General features: G+C 42.8%; 1 protein-coding gene across 6 annotated transcripts; it reads left to right on the top strand.

Annotated features, from left to right (window-relative positions):
• Positions 1–564: 564 nt before the first annotated feature.
• LOC120026950 (CCR4-NOT transcription complex subunit 3-like) lies at positions 565–19,227 on the top strand. Of its 6 annotated transcripts, none has more exons than XM_038971737.1 (18): positions 565–724; positions 2,860–2,922; positions 3,506–3,573; positions 6,862–6,936; positions 7,321–7,410; positions 11,399–11,527; positions 12,085–12,180; positions 12,506–12,725; positions 13,303–13,439; positions 13,828–13,884; positions 14,039–14,999; positions 15,214–15,319; positions 15,452–15,590; positions 15,729–15,825; positions 16,334–16,535; positions 16,780–16,912; positions 17,093–17,218; positions 17,506–19,227. In XM_038971737.1, the coding sequence occupies exons 2-18, from the start codon at positions 2,898–2,900 to the stop codon at positions 17,602–17,604; spliced, it is 2,760 nt and encodes a 919-aa protein (XP_038827665.1). In that variant the 5' UTR covers positions 565–724; positions 2,860–2,897; the 3' UTR covers positions 17,605–19,227. The 6 variants fall into 6 exon arrangements, with proteins under 6 accessions (XP_038827665.1, XP_038827662.1, XP_038827664.1 ...); XM_038971734.1 differs by having other exon boundaries at positions 13,988–14,999; XM_038971736.1 differs by having other exon boundaries at positions 13,258–13,439.
• The last annotated feature ends 1,177 nt before the right edge of the window (positions 19,228–20,404 follow it).

Here is a 20,404-nt window from a genome sequence, read left to right as displayed (position 1 = left end):
GCCTAGTTAAATAAAGGTTTAAAAAATTAATTTTACTTAAGATGTTGTCATCAATCTAATTTCAGTCAAATGTATTTGTCACATGCGCCGAATACAACAGGTGTAGTAGACCTTAAAGTGAAATGCTTACTTACAAGCCCTTAACCAACAATGCAGTTTTAACAATGAAGGCCAGTTGATTAATGAAAGACAGCATTTCATTATTTCATATTGCACTGCAATTAATAATATACATGGCAGTCTACACTTGGACTATTACAGCTCATATTATCAATAGGTTTTCTGTCAGCTCAGTTTACTATCATGTTGTTTTCTTTACATTTTCTGGCCAGTGTCAGTGGTTAGGGACAGGAACCAAAACATGAAGGGGGTGAGGTGTTCTGAGAACTCATGTTTACCTTTCACCTTTCAAAGTTAACCAATCATTGTGCGACTTGTGCGGAAGTGGGAAACTTGTCCCTCCAGACTCCAGAGTGACAGGCAGTCTAGCCAGTGGAAGGCGTAGAATTAGGGTGAGGATCGAATCGCTTGCAAGGGAGGCGGGCCTCCAGTCCATCAGGGCAACAGCAGAGGAGGTGTTCCTGGTAGCCATCTTGGATGTGCGGAGTGATTGTTTGGCGAAAATAATTAATATAATTTTGAAAAATAGCGTGAGGACTTAAGCAAATACGATTTAAAAGAGTGGTGTCAACTAAGAACAGAAAAGATAAATCGGAAAATCCAGGTAAATAAATTGTACGCTAAAACAGATCTAGTTATGTGCCATTATCTTCTCCCTTCCAATGTCTCACTAATATCTTAGCTGGTGGTTATCCACTAGCTGGCTATCAGCTACAGAGCCAAATTGACATGGGTTCGCCTGATATATTTTCCAAGGAAATTCATACATTTTGCTATAATGCACGGCAATTATGTAGCCGACAAGTTCTTGTTACTCAGGTGTTGAAGTGGTATACTTGTTTACTTGTCCCTGACAAATAGAAACAGCTTATAAAGTCATTAGCTATGTTGCTTGTACACATTTAATGTTTCTTTATAACTGCTCACATTTTAATTAGCGATCGTTGCCCCCAAGCCAGATATGGAGACTAGTCTAGCTGGCTTGCTGGATCTGTTGAGAAAGTCTAGCGTCGGTAACATTTGTTAAATACATGGTCAAAACTCACTGGCTGAAGTGATGGTAAAATGACCTTATCAAACGGTGGTTGCGTGGACGTGAAAAATTGTCGCAAAAAGTATTAAGTGATGCTCAGCGAGTAACCTGCCATGCGCGTTACATTGTAGAATTCACGTGAACGGTCAATGTCAAATTATCCAGACTAGACGTCACTCAGTGGCTACAATGTTTCAAGTTTTCATGTAGGCAGGCTAGCAAGTTACATCAGTTAGCTGCAATCTACTACCACTTGTGATATTTACTCTTGTATTATAGTATTAATTGACAGAAAAAATACTTTAGCTAACATTTTAGTTAAAATTTTCCAGTGGTGGAAAAAGTACCCAATTGTCATACTTGAGTAAAAATAAAGATACCCTAATAAAAAATGACTCAAGTAAAAGTCACCCAGTAAAATACTACTTGAGTAAAAGTCTCAGAGTGTTTGGTTTTGAATATACTTAAGTATCAAAAGTAAATATAGAAGTTTAGACGAACACATTTTCATTTTTTTTTATTTACAGATAGCCAGAGGCTCATTCTTTACACATTAAGCATGTGTTTAGTGAGTCAGTAGGGTTGACCAGGGATGTTCTCTTGATAAGTGTGTGAATTAGACCATTTTCCTGTCCGGCTAAGCATTCAAAACGAGTACTTTTGGGTGTCAGGGAAAATGTATGGAGTAAAAAGTACATACTTTTCTTTAGGAATGTAGTGAAGTAAAAATTGTCAAAAATATAAATTGTGAAGTACAGATACCACAAAAATACTTAAGTAGTACTTGAAAGTATGTTTACTTAAGTACTTTACACCACTGACATTTTCTCAAGAAACATGGTCAATGTTTATTTTTGTTGAGACATTGAGTTTTTAAAACATTTCTAAATTCAAAACTACAGGCTAGTTCTTTACAGTACTTTAAATATCAATGTTTCTGTTATGCCCCCCTTGAAAAGTAACTTTCCCAAAATGGTCAGAAATGCCTTGTTGAATGAATCATGTCTAAACCCAATTACATGCACCATTCTACCAGGAATTGACTGTGTGTGAGAGGTCAACAAGTCAGACTGTCAACTATGGTCTATCCACTACTCCTTAATAACTATAAGACACTTTATGATACAATTTTTTTTTTTTTTATTGAACCTTTATTTAACTAACCTTTAAGTATTTAACTAATGTAATGGTGATGCCTCCAGGGTAGTAAATTAGAGAGCTGAGTATGTCTCGTTCAAAATGCTTTTTAATGTCATTAACTTGAGATGAAAGTGTAATACTGTACCATTTAGAAATGAATCCAAACTTTTTTCTGCGTGCTGGCAGTTTTGAAGTGGTAGCCTAATGTGAAAACCATGTAGCTGCACCATGCATGCTCTCACGATACATCTTCATCACATCGAGCTGTGACAAACATTCTCCCCAGGTGGAAAGCTGGGTTGTAATTCATTAGGAATCAAGTGGTAGAAAGCGAAATGAAACAGGCAGCAACTACCTGAACATGTCCAATAACAAACGCTCGTTTTCATTTTCTGTTGCTAAACATTTTGCTATGATGTGCCTGTGCTGTAATGAATACAACCCAAGATTTCACACTGCTGACTTCACTGAACTTGGCTGCCGAGCTAAAATGCTATGAAAAAGTAATGTAGCGTAAAAAGGTTGCCAGAGATTACGGTTATCACACCTGTTATTTTCCTCTACAGTGAAAGAAGGCATGAAGACAGCATCCTAGTCAACAGTCATGGCTGATAAAAGGAAACTTCAAGGTGAGGTTACCAAATGGTCGACCAGATGGTACCCCTGCCAATGATCCACAACCCAGTCCATCGCTATATTCCCTCCCTTTTCTCTATGAAGCATGTCTATCCAACAGATGGAATGTCACTTTTAATTTCTCTATCCATTCATGATGTAGAGATTGTCAAATTGTCCTGCACGGATGTGATCGCAATAAGAGAAGTGCTGCACTCTATTACTGAAAAGGGTTGTGACCTGTGAAACCAAAAATAAGAAGCCAGAAGCAAGGCTTGTGCAAGGCTGCACAAGGCCAAAGTCAGACTTTGTCTGCAGAGACAACCTTCTTAAATTAAGACTATATACCATACCCTGTTGCCAGTGCCCATGGTGTTGCATTTTTAAACAGGTTTGTGGTGACACATTTAGGTTTTACTGCATGTATCTTTGATAAGGCTGCCAGCCACAGTTGTAAAAGCAGTGCTGCTTATGGGGAGAGGGAGAGCTCCGCATTTTGACTTTACATTATTCATCCTGATGTGATGCGTGTTGAAGGATTTTTTTTAAACCACGGCTCTTTCCAAAACATCCCTGTTATTCTATGCCCTTCCCCAGGTGAAATAGATCGATGTTTGAAAAAGGTAACAGAAGGCGTGGAACAGTTTGAAGACATTTGGCAAAAGGTAACATGCAGGGAGGGTGGTGGTTCGTACAGCCTGAACTCAAAATGGATTAAATGTATGTTTTTTTTTTTTCACCCTGTCTACACACAATACCCCATAATGACAAAGTGAAAGCGTGTTTTATTTGCACATTTATTGAAAATGAAATACAGAAATATACATTTACGTAAGTATTCACACCCCTCAGTCAATACTTTGTAGAAGCACCTTTGGCAGCGATTACAGCTGTGTGTCTTTCTGGGTAAGTCTAAGAGCTTTCCACACCTGGATTGTGCAACATTTGCCCATTTATTATTTTCAAAATTCTTCAGGCTCTGTCAAATCGCTTGTTGATCATTGCTAGACAACCATTTTCAGGTCTTGCCATAGATTTAAGTAAATGCTGTAACTCGCCCACCCCGGAACATTCACTGTCTTCTTGGTAAGCGACTCCAGTGTAGATTTGGCCTTGTGTTTTAGGTTATTGTCCTGCTGAAAGGTGAATTCATCTCCCAGTGTCTGGTGGAAAGCAGACTGACCTACAGTTGAAGTCGGAAGTTTACATGCACTTACGTTGGAGTCATTAAAACTTGTTTTTCAACAACTCCACAAATTTGTTGTTAACAAACTTTAGTTTTGGCAAGTCGGTTAGGACATCTACTTTGTGCATGACAAGTAATTTTTCCAACAATTGTTTACAGACAGATTATTTCACTTATAATTCACTGTATCACAATTCCAGTGGGTCATAAGTTTACATACACTAAGTTGACTGTGCCATTAAACGGCGTGGAAAATTTCAGAAAATGATGTCATGGCTTTAGAAGCTTCTGTCAAATTATGTCAAGTAGCCTGAGTCAATCGGAGGTGTACCTGTGGATGTATTCCAAGGCCTACCTTCAAACTCAGTGCCTCTTTGCTTGACATCATGGGAAAATCAAAAGAAATCAGCCAAAAAATTGTAGACCTCCACAAGTCTGGTTCATCCTTGGGAGAAATTTCCAAACGCCTGAAGGTACTACGTTCATCTGTACAAACAATAGTACGCAAGTATAAACACCATGGGACCACGCAGCCGCCATATCGCTCAGGAAGGAGACGCGTTCTGTCTCCTAGAGATGAACGTACTTTGGTGTGAAAAGTACAAATCAATCCCAGGACAACAGCAAAGGACCTTGTGAAGATGCTGGAGGAAACAGGTACAAAAGTATCTATATCCACAGTAAAACGAGTCCTATATCGACATAACCTGAAAGGCCGCTCAGCAAGGAAGAAGCCACTGCTCCAAAACCGCCATAAAAAAGCCAGACTACGGTTTGCAACTGCACATGGGGACAAAGATTGTACTTTTTGAAGAAATGTCCTCTGGTCTGATGAAACACAAATAGAACTGTTTGGCCACAATGACCATCGTTATGTTTGGAGGAAAAAGGGGATGCTTGCCTACAAACCTGACTCAGTTACACCAGCTCTGTCAGGAGGAATAGGCTAAAATTCCCCCAAATTATTGTGGGAAGCTTGTGGAAGGCTACCCGAAACGTTTGACATTAAGTTAAACAATTTAAAGGCAATGCTACCAAATACTAATTGAGTGTGTAAACATCTGACCCACTGGGAATGTGATGAAAGATGTAAATAAATCATTCTTTCTTCTATTATTCTGACATTTCACATTCTTAAAATAAGGTAGTGATCCTAACTGACCAAGGACAGGGAATTTTTACTAAGATTTAAATGTCAGGAATTGTGAAAAACTGAGTTTAAATTTATTTGGCTAAGGTGTATGTAAACTTCCGACTTCAACTGTATGTTTTCCTCTAGAAATTTGCTTGTGCTTCTCTCCATTCCTTTTCTTTTTTTATCCTGAAAAACTCAGTCCTTAACGATTACAAGCATACCCATAACGTGATGCAGCCACCACTAAGCTTGAAAATATAGAGTGGTACTCAGTAATGTGTTGTATTTATCCCAAACATAACACTTTGTATTCAGGACCAAAAGTTAATTGCTTTACACATTTTTTGCAGTATTACTTTAGTGGCTTGTTGCAAACAGGATGCATGTTTTGGAGAAAAAAATATTCTGTACATGCTTCCTTTTCACTCTGTCAATTAGGTTAGTATTGTGGAGTAACTACAATGTTCTTGATCCATCCTAAGTTTTCTCCTTTCACAGCCATTAAACTCTATAACTGTTTTAAAGTCACCATTGGCCACATGGTGAAATCCCTGAGCGGCTTCCTTCCTCTACGGAAAACGAGTTAGGAAGGACGCCTGTATCTTTTGTAGTGACTGGGTGTATTGATACACCATCCGAGGTGTAATAACTTCACCTTGCTCAAAGGGATATTCAATATCTGCTTTTCCCCCCCTTACCCATCTTCCAATAGATGCCCTAATTTGCGAGGCATTGGAAAACCTCTGAGGTTTGTGGTTGAATCTGTGCTTGAAATTCACTACTTGACTGAGGGACCTTACAGATAAGATGTGTGGGGTACAGAGATGAGGTAGTCATTCAAAAAATCATGTTAAACACTATTATCGCACACAAAGTAAGTCCATGCAACCTATTGTGACTTGTTAAGCACATTTTTACTCCTGAACTTATTTAGGCTTGCCACAACAGAAGGGGTTGAATACTTAGACTCAAGACATTTCAGCTTTTCATTTTTAATTCATTTGTAAAAAATGATGGGGTATTGTGTGTAGGCCAATTTTAATCCTTTTTAAAATTCAGGCTGTAGCACAACAAAATGTGGAAAAAGTCAAGGGGTGCGAATACTTTCTGAAGGCACTGTATGCAAGTTCAGTGCTACCACCCTAACACTGGTTGTTGGAACGTTTTGTGCTGACCTTAGGAAGGTCCACCAAAATGATTAACGTGTAACATCCGTTGGGTATGCAGGGGTCTTCGCTACGGCATCACACTTTGTTTGGTGGGGTTGTAGCCTTTCCTATTCACGGCCGTGGGGATGGAGAGGAGACCCATTGTTAGTGTGTTCCGCACAGCCGAAGAAGAACAAGGTTTAAAGGCACACTCCTGAGTTTGTGTTTCGGCCCATTGGCACTTGGTTCTGTTGAAAGTTGAGGGATGAAACTGGAGGGGAATGTAGGCTAATCACTCAAATTTCTAGGCGGAGGCTGAGCTACGGTTGCTAGGACTGACAGTCCATGATACGCTAGTTTTAGACGTATTTTGAAGCTATAGGCTACATGATTTACGTTGTTTACTAAGACTATATGCAACATGTTTGGGAAAAGATACTGATTGTCTGAGTGTACTCTATGACTGTACCCCTCCAAACCACAGCTTCACAATGCAGCCAACGCTAACCAGAAGGAGAAGTATGAAGCCGACCTCAAGAAAGAGATTAAAAAACTACAGGTGGGACACCGACAACCCTATGACTCTTAACTGTTATGTGGCTTGAGGACACATGGTTTTGCGATGTTCCTCAAATGTTTGTTTACTAGTGTTATATGGTTACGCCTGACCACAGGTAGGGGGGTGTGTGTACACGTGCGAGAGGGCATCTATGTGCTGACGATTAAATATGAGGGTCAGCTATCCTTAAAACCAAGTGAAAGTGTCTGTGTGTGCATTTTTGTTTGTTTCTTAACTTGGCCATGTGGACATATCCTACCCCAAGCCAAGCTTGCTTACGTGTAAACCATACTTGACTTCAGGGCAAGCCACCGCATGCCTTCACTAAGAGAACTTATCTCTTTCTTTCTCCATTTGTTCCTCTCCTTCACCTTCATCCCCCAGCGTCTTCGAGACCAGATCAAGACGTGGGTGGCCTCCAACGAGATTAAAGACAAAAGGCAGCTAGTGGAGAATCGCAAACTGATTGAGACGGTGAGTGTGTGGAACACGTTCATTAGCGGCATACTGACGAAACAATTGGTATAAAACACCTGTGGTTAGCAGGGCTTACCAAGCCACATAGTGCACTGAGGTTATTCAGACAGCTTCAACAACAGCACCTGCTAACACAATGAGATGGATGTGTCATCTTAGCCTATGGATCTTAATAGAGTTTTTATCGAGGGTCTCGTATCTAAGTGTGAGCATCTGTGTGGTTTTGGTTGACCTGAAACATGGTGCTACCAAGCCAAAGATACATGGGATAATGGTGAAAAGGACACTTGGATATCAAGACTCTTGATGTGACTTTTGTATTGTGGTGATTGGCCAATACAAATGCAGAAACAAACAATGGTGACTTTTGCTAATATTATCTTTGTTAGTATTCATGTCAAAGCCATGTTCATTGTGAATACCATTATCTCTGTTAGCAGTAAGGTTTAAATCAGGTGTAGGCAACTAGATTCAGCCGGGGGAGTTTTGTTGGAGCGGATGGTCGGGGGGGCAGAACATAATTTGTACACTGCAAATTGACCACAACTAAGCCCGAAAATATTTAAAAATAACAATTATTTCATACCTTGATTACATTGCGACATGATCACATATCTCTTTTTTTTGTGGCAATACAGATTTAGTTAATGTAACAACATTTTTGCTTTGCCGGGCCAGATAAAAATCGCTCGCGGGCCAAAACCGCCTGCTGCAGACCCCTGGTCTATATTGAGTCTACTGCAGTTCTTTAATCATCTGCTTTTCACACCTGTGGCACTGTTCTTAGCTAAGGGCAATTCAACGTAATGAAATTGCACTTTGACTTTGTTTTTTCCCCACTTAAAATGTATGCCAAACAAAAACCATTGGTTTCCAAGTTTAACAAAGCATACACCTCTATGCACAAGGACTACTTTGAACAATTTCCACTGAAAAATTTACAAACAAATTTAGTGGAAGAGTCAGGATGCCAACTTTGATAATGGATTCACGGTTAAAATCTCAGGTTTCTATGCGACCAATTTTTCTAAAAACTCATAAATATCTGCTCCGAATTAAGATGAAAATATGTCTGCAGAAAGAATGGAGTGTCAGCTATGGCATGGTATCTTGAGTTTTGAAAAATCGATTTTTGTTATTGAACTACAGTAAGTGAAATGGCTTTACACCCGGCAATGGAATTACATCATAGGTCCCTGATCTGTACGACACGGAAATGCATAATTATGGATATTCTCATGTTTGACAAGTTTGGACATCGCAGCAGAGCACAGTGCAGTAGAGCAGAGTTCAGTACAATATACTGTACACTACTTTTCTTTACTGTACTTATTGTACTGTACTCGCTGTACTATACTGTCCAAACTTGTGAAACGTGCGTCTTTGATAGGTTCAGATTTGGTCCGGTCCGTCTGTAGATGTCAAGGCCAGGGTGGACTGATCAAATTTCAAATACTTTTCAATGCCCATGGACACCCAGTGTTGGTCGGCGCTCAGTGGGTGAGGATGCTGGTTAAAGTAAATGGAAAGAGGGGGCTTATGGGTAGGTGTCAGTAAGAGCTGGGATAGGTGACTTTAAGCTGCAGAGTGAGAGAGAGGGTGAGGAGTTGTCCAGAGTTAGACTGTTTTAACACTCTTGGTTTGACCACCAAACAGAAAGACAAAGAAAACCGTTATGAGCTGAACATAACAATTCCGTTACTGATTTTAGGGTAATTCCGTTACCAAGTTTTAACCACTTAATTCAGAAACAATTGATATCAGTAAAATCACTTTAACGAATAATTGGTAGGTCTACCATTACTTGTTACTTCTGTGAGCTTTCATTATCCTCCCTCATGGGAAGGAATATTAGAAAATATCTTAAAGAAATGTGAGTTTTTGGTAACTGAATTACAAGGCACCAGGCAATATTTCTTAAACTTACAGAAGCCTAACAAGTGTTGATATTAGTTGGCAAGGGTCTTTACTTCAACATTGTGTTATCATTTCTAATACCTTTTAAGACTTTCTGGTAGATATTTTCTAAGAGCCCTTTTCCATCTGTTTATCCAGAAATCAAAGCCTTTACTTATTCCAAATTTGTAAGTTGGAAAATGGTTAAAATGTATCTATGCCTTCATTTCCCCAAAATATGGCTTTCATTTGACACCCAATTTGATATTCTCCTATACAGGGTTGGGGTCAATTTAATTTTAATTCCCGTCAATTCAGAAAGTAAACACATGCAATTTGAAATGTTCCTAATTGAAAAGTATTGAAGAGAATTGGAATTTCAGTGTACTTCCTGAATTGACTCCAACCCTGCTATGAATTTCACATTGGTGCTCATGGGTCCTTTGATGAAAATGCATCGAAGCATAATGTGCTTCCATTTTATTGCTGTCCCCCCCAGGCTGGCGCTCAACTTCTAGACTCTGACAATATCTGCGTTTCTTTAACAAGGGAGGAAAACTAAACTGATCACTGTTAGTGAAATCTATGGCATCACCATAGCCCAATGTATGGTCCGCAGATATGATTAACAAAGGAAGTTGCCCCATAGCACTTATTGAAGACTGATTGTCTTGTTCGTCCCTCAGTATTTGAGATATGTATTGTAGTTTTGAGGTTAGGGTCCTAGGAACTTAGGATAATTTGGCGACACCTGGCAGCTTGCCACTTTGTCTGTGTTCCAAATGGCATTAGGGTACAGTTTAGGACGCAGCCTTTAGGTTTCAGGTCCGCAGAACCCTACACTGATCAAGGATTCAGCAGTCCACGCCAGTGCTGAGGCAGAATAAAAACCCCAGCGGAGACTCCATCCACAAACACGACCCCCCCTCTCAGGAGAACAATTAGCCACATCAGCACTAAAAAGCATTTAGCATATACTCACCGCTCTGCTAAGCATTCACAGGCTTCATGCCAGGGCTTTAATTTAGCTTCTTGTTATGCTGTTAACAGATTAACACAGGGGGACTATCAATCTTATGTACAAAGGTGCTGCTGGGATGCTCGTGTGGACGACGCATATTACTACACTTACAGGGGCAGCTGACTTCTAGGGCAATGCATTGAAACAGTGTTGCGCATTAAAAAAAAGGCGCTGCATAGTCAATCCGACATCTGTATTGGCCGTGCAGCATTCGCAGGGATAAGGCCTCTGCAGAAGTCAGGGCATTCATACTTCTTGCGCTTCACGGAGCAGAGCTGTTGTCAAGGAAGTGAGTTTGTGTTTATACAGGACCGACCGTCCCCCACCGACCGTCAACCAATCCTGTCAATGCGGAGCCCTCTGTATTGTTAAAAAAATCGGGAGGCGCACGGTGATGCGGTACGGAGCTCGATTTGGCCTCCGCATGCCTCTAGAGGCTCCGCGATTGCGTCACACCCTCCATAGGGAGCCACTGACCACATTTTTGGATCAAGCATCAATTGGCTTTTAGGCTGGGTTTACACGCCTCCAAGCATTCTCCTCTGGCATGCATCAAAATCTCGGTGAACTCTGTTGCGTGTGGAAGTCAGAGGTTGTGGAGCCTCTACTGAGAACACCTAGGAGAGCGTAGACAGCGTTACTAGTCAAGGAAGCACACACAGGTGTCTCAACTTAGTAATCACTGGCCTGATTGGGAGATGTGTACACCTGCAACAGTCATCCTGAACCGTTATATTGGATGGCTTTAATTGGTGAGGACTCTGTCTCAATCTCCACCAACAGTGCCCAGCAGGTACACGTTCAGTAGGTCTGAAAAGGCGAGGTATTATCTGAACTTGACCAATTTAAAAAAAAAAAAACCCACTCCCTTTCATTTACCGTTAAAAAACATTTTTGAAATGTTTTGCTATGGCGCGTCCTAATGCCCTTATATGACCCTTCATTGATTGGCAACTAGTCCAATGATTTGACATGAGCAGTTGGCTCTGGCATAGCTAGCATATGGTCAAAAGAGAACCTGTCATCTGTAGTGATTTATAAACCAATTCCTGCTCTCTCCCCTTTTAGCAAATGGAGCGGTTCAAGATCGTGGAGCGAGAGACCAAGACGAAGGCGTACTCGAAAGAGGGGCTGGGCCTGGCACAGAAGGTGGACCCGGCCCAAAGGGAGAAAGAGGAGGTCGGCAATTGGCTAACGGTGAGCACTACTTTTGATTGAAAACCTTTACCCCAAAGGGAATTTGTTTCACACATGAGCACATTTCAATAATGTGGTCTGATGACATGACAATAAGGACTTAGCGATTTCGTCATGCATGCTAGGCCTTTCAAAGTAGATTGGGGGAAAAATTAGCATTTACTTTTGTTTCACTGCATAGTTTCTAGGGCTGGGACGATACCAGTATCGCACATTTTTATCCATGGCAAAAATGAAAACACGAAGCAGACGGAAGTCTTTGGTCCTTTATAAACCTGCTGTATGTAAAATATTGTGTGCTTTAGCTTGGAAAATGATGTTTGTTTCCAACATTAGGGCTGTTTTCGAAAGTTAAAAACCGCTTCGTGTTTTGTTTCCTTGCCACGATACTAAAGTGTATCGCAATACTGGTATCGTCCCAGTCCTAATAGTTTCACCTATGAAATAGGTTATTATGCAGTGTGGTCCATACAGATTGTGGTTGTGGTGTGATTATGGCTGTTGTGTTGGTGTAAATCATGAATGACCTCCTGTGTCTTTCCCCTGTCGCCCATCAGAATACAATAGACACTCTGAACATGCAGGTGGACCAGTTTGAGAGCGAAGTGGAGTCCCTCTCAGTCCAGACTCGAAAGAAGAAGGGCGACAAAGAGGTCAATAGTCTTTTTGCCCGCCATATGGCTATCTTCTCCATATCTTCCTCTTTCTCTCCCTGTTTCCTTCCGTACTACTTGAATCTTTTCTCTTCAGATGCTGTCATTCTAACTCCAAATTCATCTCTTACCCTATATGTCTCTCTTTATTTTCTCGGCACGCTGCATTACCCAATGCACCAAATGTAAAGTAGGTACCATCTACTTTACCATCTATGTGTTCCACTTCCATGCATCTACACATACATATAGTAGATTTGAGATGTGTTAGCCCAAACATACAGTGAGTTTTAAGCACGGACTTACACCCGCATCTCTGCTATAGAAACAGGACCGCATCGAAGAGCTGAAGTGCTTCATCGAGAAGCACCGGTACCACATCCGGATGCTGGAGACCATCCTGCGCATGCTGGACAACGACACCTTGCCGGTGGACTCCATCCGCAAGATCAAGGACGACGTGGAGTACTACATGGACTCGTCGCAGGACCCCGACTTCGAGGAGAACGAGTTCCTCTACGACGACCTGGATCTGGAGGAGCTCCGTAAGTGTGCTGCTTCATCGTGGTGTTGTCGCGACACTCAGTATCGCGCTACTGATACGACAAAAGTATCACGGCAAGGAAACATAACAGGGAGCAGACTGAATTTCCTGAGGAAACAATCCTGATGTTGGAAACAGTCACCCAAAAGTCCCAACATGTGTTTATTTCCTACACTATAGCACACATTGTTTTCCCTAAAGCCGGTTCTTAAAGAACCATGGCGTATCGGAAGTATCGATACTGTGTCGAGACATCACTACTTGTGTGTTTATTCCTGAATATTGCGTTTGTACTGCGTATCTTAGACCGCATGTGGAGTATGTATAGCCTCAAATGGATGATAGCTTGGTTATTTAAAAAAAAAAATGGTGTGTAGATCAGCTTTGATATTGGAGATAGTGGCTTCTATCAATGTAATTGTCTGCATAGCTTGGTTATTACAATACTGTAAATTCTATCATTTCTGTTCCTGTTGTCTCTGTATAACTGCCCACTTAACTTTTTCCATATGCAACTTTTTGTTTTTATGTAGCTACCTCTCCCTCTGTCTCCCCCCATCCATCTCTTGTCTCTCTAGCCGGGTCGCTGGTGGCCACGTCCCCGCCGGGCCAATCGCTCCTGGACGATGATCTCTTCCATCAGATCTCCAGCGGCACGCCTACCTCCACCACTTCCTCCTCGCCCATCCCTCCCTCGCCCGCAACTTACACTACGGTGAGGGAACGCCCCCCCCCCCCCCCCCCCCCGCTACTTCTCACTCTACAGCCGCCATTGTATCCCCTACTTGCTCTCCCATTCTTTAGAACCACCCACTCTCAGTCTGTAATTAGGTCTTGTGAATGTTGAATGTTCCTGGGTTGGAGTGGGTGCTCAGTGGTCCCTCGCTCTCAGATCAGAGGGGGTTTGGAGCAACGAGGATGAAAGCGAGAGGATTATGATGTTGACGTTTGATTTGAAGTTTGTGTTGAGCCTTAATATGAACAGCACTTGTATGAATTTTGGTACAAAACATAGCATGCGATACAACATGTTTTGCGTTGAATTAGAACAGATGGTCGTGGCTGAGTGCTTATAGGAGGTATTTCTTTGTTTTCCCCCCCAGGAGAACTCTGAAGATGACAAGAAAAGGGGACGTTCGACAGACAGTGAAGTCGGTCAGGTAAGATGAATTCCAATGGTAACAGTGCTGTGTATGAGTCACTTGCATTGATTTGGGTCTATGGTCTTAAAAATCTCACAACTTTCCATCTATATATTTTCAGCTGTGCTGCACCAGGAGTGGTTTTGAAGTAATGCCTTTTATAACATTTCAGTCGCCTGTCAAGAACGGCAACCCCTCTTCGTCGTTGTCCTCCTCCTCCTCTTCATCCTCCTCCTCTTCATCCTCTGCCTCCTCGGGAGCCTCCTCATCCTCGCTGGCGACCATCGCCGGGGGTTGCCTGCCTGTCACTGGGGGCAACAGCCTTCTGGGCAACATGGGGGGTCTCCTCTCCAACTCTGGCAGCTACAGAGACGCTACCCAGCAGCAGCAGCTGCAGCAGCATTACCAAACCCAGCAGGCCAGAAACTCAGTCATCTCCTCCAACACACCCTCCAACTCCAACCCGTCGAACAACATCCTCCTCCCCAGCCCCTCCGCTTCCTCATCCGCCAACTCTAGCACGACCCTCCCCCCACTCACGCCCAACACCCAGTTGCATGCTCCGTCAAGGCCTTCACCGTCCTCCAGCTTGGGGCTCGGGTTGGGCTTGGGCCTTGGTAAAGGCGGCATTACGGGGTCACCGGCCGTCAGCCAGATGTCGGGCCTTGGCTTGTCGGGGATGCCGGCATCCCTAAACACCATGGCCGGGCTCCTGGCGGGCTCAACTTCGGCCCCCTACGCCACAGCAGCAGCAGGCTCCGGAACCATCGGAAGCCCCCTAGCAGGGAAAAGCGGCTGCAGTAGCAGCCCTAACTCCAGCACAGTGGGACCGGTGGGCGGGAACACTGTCGGCGACAGATCCACGGGCCTGTTGGGCTCTGCGCCCGGTGCAATTGGTGTCAGCGGTGGGATCCTCAGCCTAAGCGGCCTTGGCTCAGGGCAGTTGGCGGTCCAGGGCCTTCCCCTGGTGGCCCCCAGTCCCATAGGAGGCCTGTCCCCTGGAAGCAGCCTGGGAGCCATAGGAAGCATTGGAGGGAACTCTGGTTCAGGTTCAAGCAGTAGCGTGGGCATGGGAGGAGGAAGCTCGTCGATCACAAGGCCACCCAGTGGACAGAAGCAGAATGGTAGCACTAGTAAGCTTGAATTACTATCCACTTATATTGTTGTTGATTGGTTGTATCCATCCATGCCCTTATTTGGGTATTTGTTTTGTTCCATAGTAGTTGTTCAACCCAGCATTGGGTTATACAGATAAGGTAGAGCAAACCAAATGTATATCACCTATCTATGTATTATCAGAGTTCTGATTCAGTTTGTAAGCCTCCTTCTCAATCTCCTCTGTCCCAGGTTACAGTGCTGTAGTAGCAGACAGCACACCCGATTCCGCCCTCAACAGTGCCAGCCAATTACAAAGCAGCCAACCCTCGTCTTTGACCTCCACCACCAATCAGCCGTGAGTCAAATATAATAAAAAAAATTCTATAGTATCTTGGATTGTGACTCTCACTGTACAATGTGTATGGTCAGAATTAGTCAAACGTAAAAGCACATCAACCAATGTCTCTCCTCTCTCCCACCCTCCCAGTAAAGACAGTGGCCCCAGCCTCTTAGGGCCCATGACTCTTCCCACCAGCTCTCCCTCGCCCTCCTACAGCGAGAGTAAACTTCCAGGCAGCGGTATGCTCAACGGGCCACTCTCCTACACACAGACCTCTGAAAGCAAGGTGAGGGAAAACACAGGTAGCTTCATGTAGTAATTGCCCTGCCCTGAGCCATTACAGGGAGATCTTCTTGGGACTCAACCTGAAGCCAGATTTCCTGATCTCTCACCCAGTCGGTTTAACCTCTTTCCTCTCTTTCAGCCCCAGGAGCCTCTGAGCACTCTAAAGTCTATGGCAGAACGAGCGGCACTGGGCTCAGGAATGGAGGGAGAGATGCTCCCTCTGCACCTCACCACAGGTAAGCAACCGACTGGACGAGAAGGCTCAAAATTGGGCCATGGGGGATCCGTCTTGGAATGAGACCAGTTTGTATTTGTTATAGATCCCCATTAGCTGCTGACTTTCTGGTGTCCAGCAAAATAAAGGCAGTGTTATATACCATTTTAAAAACACTACAATACATTTCACAACACTTTGAGTGCCCTCAGACCACTACTCTACTACCACATATCTTCAACACAAAATCCTTGTGTATGTTATTTTGTGTGTATGCGTGTGCCTGTGCCTGTGTCTCTCTTCGCAGTCCCTGCTGTTTCATAAGATGTTTAAAAAAATAATAATAATTGGATTCTACTGCTTGCATGTGTTACTTGTTGTGGAATAGAGTTCCATGTAGTGCTGTGAAAGCCTCCCATAGTCTTTTCCAGTGTATGTGACAATAAAGCACTTTTTTGGGGGGGGGGGGGGGCTTTCACACCAGACTCTCCTTTTTATAACAATTTTTTCCCCTCTCTCTGTGGCTTCAGACATTTTCCCCAGCGCTACATTGCCCCCGGGGCCTCCCTCGGCCCCCCAGCAGCCCTCGCTTTCAGAGGTCAGCATCCCCCCATCGCTGGGCGTGTGCCCACTCGGGCCTGTGCCCCTGTCCAAAGACCAGCTGTACCAGCAGGCCATGCAGGAATCGGCATGGACGCACATGCCTCACCCCTCCGACTCGGAGAGGATCAGGTACGAACCGAGCCGCAATCTGAAAAAGGTCTCCAGGGTTGAATCTCAAGTCTTCTTGCTTCCCTCTCACATTTTTCGCAAAGCGAGAGGACATGAGGTATCAAGGAAAATACTTTTGAGATTCACCCCAGGTCTACATTTGGGTAATTTCTTTATTATTGCTTTTGAGACTAAAGGCGTGTAGATTTTTCCTCAGCATTACTCCATGTATTAATCCCCTATTGTGACTGTTTTGGTCCTCCAGGCAGTACCTGATGAGGAACCCATGTCCCACCCTGCCTTTCCACCACCAGGTGCCACCCCCCCACTCCGACTCTGTAGAGTTCTACCAGAGACTGTCCACAGAGACACTGTTCTTCATCTTCTACTACCTAGAGGTGTGTGTGCGTTTGACAAAACAAGCTTGACTGTGTGACTGAGACGCTGATCATTTCTATGGTTTTACTTTTGAAGATGGCGGTCTGCGTCTTTTCAATCTTCAGGCCCAAGCCATGTCATGTTTTGGATTTGATTGTGCACTTAATAGTAACAGATTCCCTTCTGGGTTCTTTCCGCAGGGCACTAAGGCCCAGTATCTGGCAGCCAAGGCCTTGAAGAAGCAGTCGTGGCGGTTCCACACCAAGTACATGATGTGGTTCCAGAGGCACGAGGAGCCCAAGACCATCACAGATGAGTTTGAGCAGGTGAGTTTGGCACCCCTCCACACACAGCTCCTTGGACCGCAACCTGGGTCGTGTTCATTGGACACCAAACGGAAGAAAGCGGATTGAAAATGGGAGCGATTACCTAGACTTGACCAATAATAAACACTTATTTTCATTTTCCGTTGCAAAATGTTTAAATGTTAGCCGTTGCATGCTCCGTTAAAATGTAGTTTTCTTTGAAGATTGGTCAGAATTTTGTCTTTGTGATTTGTTGTTTTACTTTTTGTGCGCTAACATTACTGTGCTTTTCCCAATGTATTTTAAAGGGGACGTACATTTACTTTGACTACGAGAAGTGGGGACAACGGAAGAAGGAGGGATTCACGTTTGAGTACAGGTACCTTGAGGACCGAGACCTCCAGTGACATAAGGCAGAGGAGGAGAATGAAAGAAGGGTGGACTACCGTCGACATTCCTGGATTGAACTCAACACACTGGGAAGAGGGACGGATGCAGACGCCAGACTGAGCCAGTCTTAGCAGAGCATAATGCATTTGGAGCTTCTCCCTCTTTGCCCTGTGAAGCCACACCCCCTACAGTGATAAACCCCTCCCTCTTTCCCATAAGGCAGTTTTGATTTAGATTGAAGCTTTTTATCTCTTACCTGAACTGGATCCCTTTTTATATATATATATATATATATATATATATATATATTATGTTTGGTTGATAACACACTCCTTTATTATTTTTTTACTCACCTACCACTCATTTGAGAGAACCAAAGATGATTGGTCAAATCTGTTTTAATTCCCAGCAGTATGGCAGTCCAATTTTAAAAAAGAAAAAGAAAAAAAAAGTGACAAGATGAAGCAAGAGGCAAATCAAATGAGCCCTTGGGAGATGGTGGGTCAGAGGGGGGTGGGTCCAAAGCCTAAAGCAGTTCACAGCAGTCCGAGGTCATTGCTGGGTTGTACACAAGCTAAAGACTAGAGGGGAAACGGTAGCATTTCCATGTTACAATAAGGGCTTTTTGGGGTGACTCCATGTTTTAGCCCTAATGAATAGACTCTTCATGGTCACCAGCCCACCCTAATGTTAAACTAATAGCTTCCTCTTGGGTACACCCAGCATTGACCAGACTGCCATAAAGACTGCTATAATAAAATATGGTAACCCAGCCCTCCTCCATCCCTCCATTCATTCTTATCCCAAGTTACAGCATTACGTTTATATTGCTGTGGTCAACAGCAACAGAAACCACACCAGCACTTAAGCGTCTCGTCTGTAGAGTATGTTTACAAGTGTTTTAACCCGAGAGGTGGGCTTTTACAATAAACTCGACCGCCCTAGTAATAACAATTCATTATTTTTGTTCCCGCCACTTTGATGATAATGTACAAATCAGTTGTGATTGCACTTCCAAAATTCACTTCAACCTCCAGGTTTTCTCAGGAAGTGTTTGATGGATCATTGTGTGAGGAAATATACCAGTTCAGGAGCTCCATTGCAGCACAAAAACCCCACAGAGATCAGACTGACATCGCAGGCAATTTTTTTGTCCACCCCAATAGGGCTTTCTATCCCTTTTAATGGCCATTTGTTTCATTTCAGGCTTTAAAAAAAAAAAAAAATTATATCCTCCAATGTTTGGAGTGCAATCTTAAATTTGTCATTTTCGTTTGCCTGTGTATGTCATCTCAGAGATGGAAAGCATTTCAATCCGAAAGAGTGAGACCCTGTTTTTTTTTTAAAGAAAATAACTTGTCAGGGTACCATTTACTGACAAGCCTGCTGTTTTTAATGTTACCTTTACCTATTTGGCAAGCGGAAGGGAAGTCATCCAGAGCTGACATGTGAATCTCTCCCCCTCTGAAAGGGTGTTGTATAGACTGTCATTTTCATCCTTTTTGATTGTCGTCGTCGTCGTCTTCTGGACAGCATGATCAATGACACTTGCAAAGTGGAGCTGAGAAAATTAAGTAAATATGAAGCATAACCATGAATAAAGGATTGTAAAATATTAATAAAATAATTACTTTTCAGAAGTATTGTTTTTTTTTGTCATATTGATAAAGCTTCTGGGATATTTTAAAGCAGACGTGTATAATGCATTATTACTTGTTATAATAGTGTTACAGTATTACTACAGTAATACAGTTCCTTTTGTCTTACAATACACATTTTTAGGACCACACATAGTTGGTCCAATAGGTGTACTGAACGCTATGATATTTACATTTACCACGTGCAGTGTATGCAGGGCCAGTCTCCCAAGAGAGCCTCGGCAGCCGTCTTGGGAGACTGGGGGCGGAAACATAGGCGCTCAACGGAGCAATGTAAATACAATGAAACAGAGGGGGCAGCCGAAATACAGCCGAATGGTTGACGTGGTAACATTTGACTTAAAACCCTGGTATGATACGGTTATAATGCATTAAAAGACTTGTCATAAGCGTGCATGGGTTCCACTCTTACGTTGTAAGCAATACACGTGGTCACACCTTTAAACGGATTACGCCTCTACGACTCAATGCAATATTCATGGGATAGTTCTACCGTTTTTTGGAAGTGACTGACTGGTGCTTTTTTAAACTTGATTAGAGTACTCTATTCTACAGAGAGGATAGGTGTCTACCGAGGTAACAATAGAAGCAGTTACCTGCTGTTCCAGATTTAGGAACACTGCGTGCTGATGCTAGGCTTAGGCACTTAACTCACGCTGCTCTAGGATATGCATGGCATATGCACTAATAAGCAGCGTGAAAAGGCTTGCAGCAAGCCTGTACGAACAAGCTCTTTAATGGGGAAATCTGCAGTTGCTACATTTGTACTTGTACAATCTACCCATTGATTATTGAAGAATTCAATTTATAAATGTCTCATGAGGTTAGTTCTGCCGTACACCATCCGAACCCAAAATACAAGCTTGTTTTACTCCAATGTTTGTAAGCAATTAATTGTAAACAAACACTACAGTGCATTCGGAAAGTATTCAGACCCCATGACTTTTTCCACATTTTGTTACGTTACATTCTAAATGTATGTATATATTTTATAATCCCTCATCAATCTACACACAACACCCCATAATGATAAAGCAAAAACAAGTTTTTAGATATGTTAGCAATAAAAAATAGTGAAATATCACATTTACATAAGTATTCAGACCCTTTGGTCAGTACTTTGCTGATGCACCTTTGGCATTGATTACAGCCTCGAGTC

Source organism: Salvelinus namaycush, chromosome 32 (assembly GCF_016432855.1).
Source record: "Salvelinus namaycush isolate Seneca chromosome 32, SaNama_1.0, whole genome shotgun sequence".
Taxonomy (NCBI): Eukaryota; Metazoa; Chordata; class Actinopteri; order Salmoniformes; family Salmonidae; genus Salvelinus; species Salvelinus namaycush.
This window is presented reverse-complemented; position numbering and strand designations above follow the sequence as displayed.